The sequence below is a fragment of the Sinocyclocheilus rhinocerous genome, unplaced genomic scaffold (assembly GCF_001515625.1).
Source record: "Sinocyclocheilus rhinocerous isolate Xijiao unplaced genomic scaffold, SAMN03320098_v1.1 scaffold115, whole genome shotgun sequence".
In the NCBI taxonomy this organism is placed as follows: Eukaryota; Metazoa; Chordata; class Actinopteri; order Cypriniformes; family Cyprinidae; genus Sinocyclocheilus; species Sinocyclocheilus rhinocerous.
In genome coordinates this window covers 2,492,456-2,498,896 of record NW_015650001.1, presented here as the reverse complement: position 1 = coordinate 2,498,896, position 6,441 = coordinate 2,492,456, and the positions used below count along the sequence as shown (strand labels likewise).

General features: G+C 39.0%; 1 protein-coding gene across 1 annotated transcript; it reads left to right on the top strand.

The window, feature by feature from the left end:
* On the top strand, positions 1 to 4,538 carry LOC107711250 (lysophosphatidic acid receptor 1-like). Its single transcript, XM_016516201.1, has 3 exons — positions 1 to 254; positions 706 to 1,619; positions 3,454 to 4,538. The coding sequence occupies exons 2-3, from the start codon at positions 878 to 880 to the stop codon at positions 3,786 to 3,788; spliced, it is 1,077 nt and encodes a 358-aa protein (XP_016371687.1). The 5' UTR covers positions 1 to 254; positions 706 to 877; the 3' UTR covers positions 3,789 to 4,538.
* The last annotated feature ends 1,903 nt before the right edge of the window (positions 4,539 to 6,441 follow it).

Below are 6,441 nucleotides of genomic sequence, written 5' to 3'. Positions count from 1 at the left end.
CTGAACCTGTCACCAAACGTTTCGAACAACAGTCTCGCGTTCATTGGATCCTCGGGCGGTGATTTCATCAAATCAGGTTTCAGGGAGGCGCACAAGGGGATCTCGGCGGATCTCAGATCTCTTGAAGACTTCTCCACGAACTCCGCCAGATGAGCGTTTCCGGCGAGCGCCCGAGTGCCAAAACATCGACCAGCGGCGAACTCTGAGCTGCTGTTATGTGTGTTTTCTTTGTTTGCTCTGAAGCTCTGGCAACGGTAAGGGTTTTTTTTTTTCTAGTGTCATTTTAGAACAAAGTAGTGTTGTTTGTGTGCTGACAACCGAGCCAAACTGTACAGTGTAAGTTACCTCTGCAGGGGCGAATAAAGTCGATGTGTGTTTCTGACTAGATTTGTTGCGTCCAGTTCTCACTGAATATAAGAAGTAATGGTAACCACAACTAATTTAATTCCTCGTTCTGTTCTTCACGTTTACTCTGAAAACTCGTGTGTTTAAGTTATAAACCATGCAGTTAGGATTGTAATGGGGGGCTAAACATCATTACTTCGTTTACTTTCAGCTCTTAATTTGCGTTGAAATCAAATCTAACGTATGTCTAATGAAGACTAGTATCACACCCTCTACTTTCTTGTTAAAGATTAACCTATTCACTTGTTGGACTTATAAGGCCAGATAATGTTGTTGTCCTCACGTCTTCCTGTGTTTTAGGGTTGGAAAACGATAAAAGACACGCCTTGTAAGCAGCAACACTGGCACGTTTTTTGATATGTATTTCAAATGGCGGCTGATCTCATCATCAGGATTACAGCATCAGGAAAAACTGGCCAAACTGGCAACAACTAAATGGTTCAACTGATTTACATTAACTACTTCTCTAATAATGTTATTCAATTCTACCTGTGAGGCGTATGACAATCCAGTGTCCTTCTTCTACAACAAGACTGGCAAGCCCATCAGCCCAAACTGGCGCACTCATGACTTTATTGTGGTCGGCCTCGGGCTCCCGATTTGTGTCTTTATTATTCTGGCGAATATGTTGGTCATAGTGGCCATAATCATCAACCGACAGTTCCACTTTCCCATTTATTACTTACTTGGGAACATGGCGGCCGCGGACCTCTTTGCTGGAATATCGTATCTCTACCTGGTGTTCCACACGGGGCCGTGGACCATCGGTTTGACCATCAAAGAGTGGTTTATTCGCGGAGCTTTGATCAACATGAGCCTGACCGCGTCTGTGGTCAACCTGCTGGCGGTGGCAGTGGAGCGCCATCAGACCATCTTCACCATGCAGCTCCACAGCACCATGACCAGGAGGCGCGTGGTGATGCTGATAGTCACCATCTGGTTGGTGGCCGTCGTCATGGGTTTGGTGCCCACCATGGGCTGGAACTGTGTTTGTGACCTGTCAACCTGCTGCATGGTTGCGCCGCTGTATTCCCGCAGCTTCCTAGTGTCCTGGGCCATCCTCAACCTCATGGCCTTCTTCATCATGGTGGCCGTTTACACTCACATCTTCATCTACGTTCGCCGGCGGAGCCGAGTAATGTCCCCACACACGGATCAGCCCTCCAACAATCAGACTGTTATCAGCCTCATGAAGACCATGTCCATGATTCTGGGTAAGGCCTTGACTCTTAGGTAGACTTCAGACGTTTGTGAGATTACTCGCTGTGTGTTGACTGAGTGAAAGTTTGATTTTCTGTTTTGGAAACTTGTTTGAAAATGAAAAATTGTCTCCAGTTGTGTGGCGAAGTACTGTTAATTTGTTTTTGGGAAAAACAAAACAAGTCTGTCAACCCCAAAACAAGTTTACCAAACCGGTTTGGCTCATTTTTGTTTGTCTCGCACCTGCTTATTTTGTACCTCGAGCTGGAATCAGTTATTTTAATTGCCCTAAGATTCTAGGAATCAGAACATTCATTCGGTGGATTGAAATGCGGTGGTGTGAAAAGAAATGCATCGACTGAGCACATGGTGCTATTGTGAGTAAATATACATAAAATAAATACATTATAATTAAACTAGCAAGTAGCAAAATATAAAAGATCTAGAAATTTATTATGAGTATCTTGAAATGAATCGGATCATTTGATATTTTTATGGTAAGGAAAAGTTCATTTGAGGTTGTGAAACATCATGTGGTGATATTTATCAATTAATGATTCATATATAAAAAATTCTTCACTGTAATCACTATTATAAATGATTTGTATAGTAAAATATTTTTTAAATATTTTTCTTAAGAGGTGAACAATCACGTATTCAAAGTGTAAGGAAAATATTTATTCACTTGGGTAAAACTTTACAGTAATTGTTAATTTGTTAATATTAGTTGATGCATTAGGCATCATAAACTGACAGTCAACTTTTACAGCATGTGTTAATAGTGGTTAATTAATTTCTACATATACTACCACTTGGGGTTGGTAAAATTCTTAATGTTTTAAAGTCTCTTCTGCTCAACAAGGCTGCATTTATTTGATCAAAAATACAGTAAAACCAGTAATATTGTAAAATATTATTACAATTTAAAATAACTATTCTCTATTATGGTATATTTTAAAATGTAATGTATTCCTGTGATGCAAAGTTGAATTTTCAGCATCATTACTCCAGTCTTCAGTGTCACATGATTCTTCAGAAATCATTCTAATATGCTGATTTGCTGCTCAAGAAACATTTCTTATTATTATCAATGTTGAAAACAGTTGTGCTTAAAATTTTGTGGAAACCAAGATGCATTTTTTTCAGGATTCTTTGAATAGAAAGCTCAAAAGAATAATTGATTTGAAATAGAAATCTTTTGTAACATTTATAAATGCCTTTACTTTCACTTTTGAACAAATTAATACAATCTTTTTTTTATTTATATTTTTTGAAAATTGTATATTTTAAAATGTAATGTATTCCTGTGATGCAAAGTTGAATTTTCAGCATCATTACTCCAGTCTTCAGTGTCACATGATTCTTCAGAAATCATTCTAATATGCTGATTTGCTGCTCAAGAAACATTTCTTATTATTATCAATGTTGAAAACAGTTGTGCTTAAAATTTTGTGGAAACCAAGATGCATTTTTTTCAGGATTCTTTGAATAGAAAGCTCGAAAGAATAATTGATTTGAAATAGAAATCTTTTGTAACATTTATAAATGCCTTTTACTTTCACTTTTGAACAAATTAATACAATCTTTTTTTATTTATATTTTTTGAAAATTAAATTGCAACTGGTGAAAATGCTACAAATATTTTGGCCAGTTTTGTATCTGTGTGTGTGTTGTATAATTTCGTTATCACAGTGCGGTTCAACGCTTACTGTATACAACTCTTTGCAAGATGATGCATTTGTTTTGCATGCTGTGGTGGCTTGCACCTCGTAAACCAAACTGCGCGGACCTGCACTCATCTCTTTCTCTCTCTATTTTTTTTTTTTGGGTGACCTTTTTTCTCTACAGGTGCCTTTGTGATCTGTTGGACACCGGGTCTGGTGATTCTGTTACTGGACGGTCTCAGCTGCAGTGAATGTCAGGTTCTTAAATATGAAAAGTACTGCCTGGTTCTGGCCGAGTGTAACTCTCTGGTGAACCCCATCATCTACTCGTTCCGGGACGAGGACATGAGGACCACCTACAAACGCATTCTCTGCTTCCCTTGGAGAAGAATGCGCCAGCACAAGGGGCCTTCTGGCATCCGCTTTGAGCCTGTGAAAACAGGGGCACCCTCGGAGAAAAACAGCAATAACTCCACCAGTTTAGAGCCCAGTTCACCACAAAGCCTATTGTCTTTATAGAAAAAGTATTTCTCAGTGTATATAAATGACTTTGTATTTGCTTAGTGAAATGATCACAGCTTGTACAAAGAGTAAATAATTCTTCATTTTTGCTAGCTTGTTTTGGTACATGGGTTTTTGTCTCTCTTTGACAATAGATGTATTAGGAGTCTTTTGTGTCGGTTAGTTACGAGGCACAGGCAGCTTGGCTGCTCACAGGAAGTTTTTCTTTTCTCAAAGCCTTAATATTCATAAAACGGCCCTTTTTGGACCACTTTGTTTTGTTGGGAATGAGATCAGAACTTTTGTGCTCTATTTTTGGTGCTATTATTATTCTTAACAAATCAGACTTGCAGATTTTCATTTTAAAGTGCCCATACTATGCTCATTCAAAAGTACAAATAGTTCTCTTTTGAGGTCTACTTGAATACATTTGCATGATTAGAGTTCAAAAAACATTTTTCTCCTACTGTATATTGCTGCAGCAACCTTTTTTCTCCCTCTGTTCCTGTCTTCAAAGCCCACCTTTCTGAAGCGTCAAGTCTGCTCTGATTGGTCAACCGCTTAAAGCGTGTCGGAAATGTAATTCCCTTATTATAATCGGGTTTCAGCTCCTGAGGCTTCACGAGCAGCTGTAAACAGTATTATATGTATGGCAACTATGCCACGGGTGTTAAAAGTCCATTCTTGTGGTGAAAAAACAGTATCTCCTCGACATACGAAATCACTTACACAACTGTTTTTTGAGGGTGGGACGAAGCAGCCAGTAGGCGGACATTATGCTAATTTTTAATGACAACTTGCAGTGTTACATATCATCGAAGCTGAGAAAAGAACACAACACTGCAGACAACAGGTAAACGCCGTTATGGCTGTTTTCCATGTTCGTGGAGTAAATATGTTTACATGGCTTTTTAAAAATGCCGGTGTTTCACCAATCAGCGTACACTTGCGTCACTGATAGTTCCTATAGAACTGCTTTAGACCCTGCTCTGAAGCTGCAACTATGCCACGGGTGTTAAAAGTCCATTCTTGTGGTGAAAAAACAGTATCTCCTCGACATACGAAATCACTTACACAACTGTTTTTTGAGGGTGGGACGAAGCAGCCAGTAGGCGGACATTATGCTAATTTTTAATGACAACTTGCAGTGTTACATGTCATCGAAGCTGAGAAAAGAACACAACACTGCAGACAACAGGTAAACGCCGTTATGGCTGTTTTCCATGTTCGTGGAGTAAATATGTTTACATGGCTTTTTAAAAATGCCGGTGTTTCGCGTGCGTTTCACCAATCAGCGTACACTTGCGTCACTGATATTTCCTATAGAACTGCTTTAGACCCTGCTCTGAAGCTAATTTAGTTCCTCCAAATGGAGTTCCTAGAACTAAAACCGTTCCTAGTTCCTGTGGTGCGAACACGCCAAAAAGTGGGTAGTTCCACAATTAGTTCAGCTAACGTTACTATGAAAAGGTTCCCGCGGAGCGAAAGGCGATAGCCACAGATGTAATGGCATGAAATCAAAATGGACTTTATTTACTGTACTAGCGCACATTGCTAGTCTTGATGTGATCAATTAATCCGTGCAAGTTAATCCGCTGAAAAAAATAGTTTGTCTTGGTAATCTTTAATCAAAGTCTGATCATTTGCTTCCGCTCTGGAATGGCAGTCCTTCTCTGATGATGTCAGTTTGACGGCTTGGGCAGAATATAATTTTAATCATGAGTTATTGACTTCTCTTCTGAAATGTTCTGATATAGAAAGCCCCACCTGAAACAAACAATGGCCTGGATTCCTGATGTTTGGTTTTGCCGTGTTTCTAATTTTACTCTGTGCAGACTGTGGGCTGTGTTTCATTTCACCAAACCGAGTTGTTTCAAAGCACATAATCAATTTGAGATGAGGAGAAAAGGTCTGATTTATTGTGATCCTCATATTATTGTCCTTATGCAGCATAAATATTCAGGCAGGGCGAGACGATCGGCTAGAGCGCTGAAACATGGCAGACTCATTCATAACCGGCATAACCAGATCATTTTACGGATCGTAACATGCAAATAGCCCCTTAATGAACAGCAACAAGAAAAAAAAAATACTACAGGCTCAAAAGCACACTAGATTATTTTATTAGTTTTTGTTTTTCTAATAAGGAACACTACAATTTTCTCATATTTCTTTTTTTTCGCTCTCACTAGAACAGTTCTAAAGTTGAGGTATAAAAGGAGTTTATACAGACTACCAAGTCTGAAAATGGTGGGGTTTATATACAAGTGAAATGGAGAGAGGAGAGGTAGAGAGGAGGGAGAGAATGGTAAATACAGAAGGAAGCGTGTACTACAATTCTAGTAAAATAATGATAAAAATCGAGGAAAAATGCTGATGTCATTTGATAAGGTGCCGTGGAATCCACCTCAGATCATAATCCCAAGTTTCTTAACAGATTCTATGGATGCACTTTTGGGAAAAAGACATTTAGGAGCTCCAAATCGACCAATGATATGTAGTGTTCAAAATCATCATAGCTTATGCATTTAGTCCAATGAGGCATTTTATTCCATCAATTTAGTAGTGTGATGATCAACCGAGTGGATTTTCACAACACCTCAAACAAATGCTACCAGCTTTGACAAAACCACACACACAAAAAATAACACTCGAGACTCCCGATCCAAAT

What these genes read in the sequence shown, in the direction of transcription:
- LOC107711250 (XM_016516201.1), top strand. Translation starts at nt 878, where the DNA reads ATGTTATTCAATTCTACCTGTGAGGCGTATGACAATCCAGTGTCCTTC. An exon ending in GACCATGTCCATGATTCTGG is followed by an intron (nt 1,620 to 3,453) that starts GTAAGGCCTTGA and finishes TTTTCTCTACAG; the next exon opens with GTGCCTTTGTGATCTGTTGG.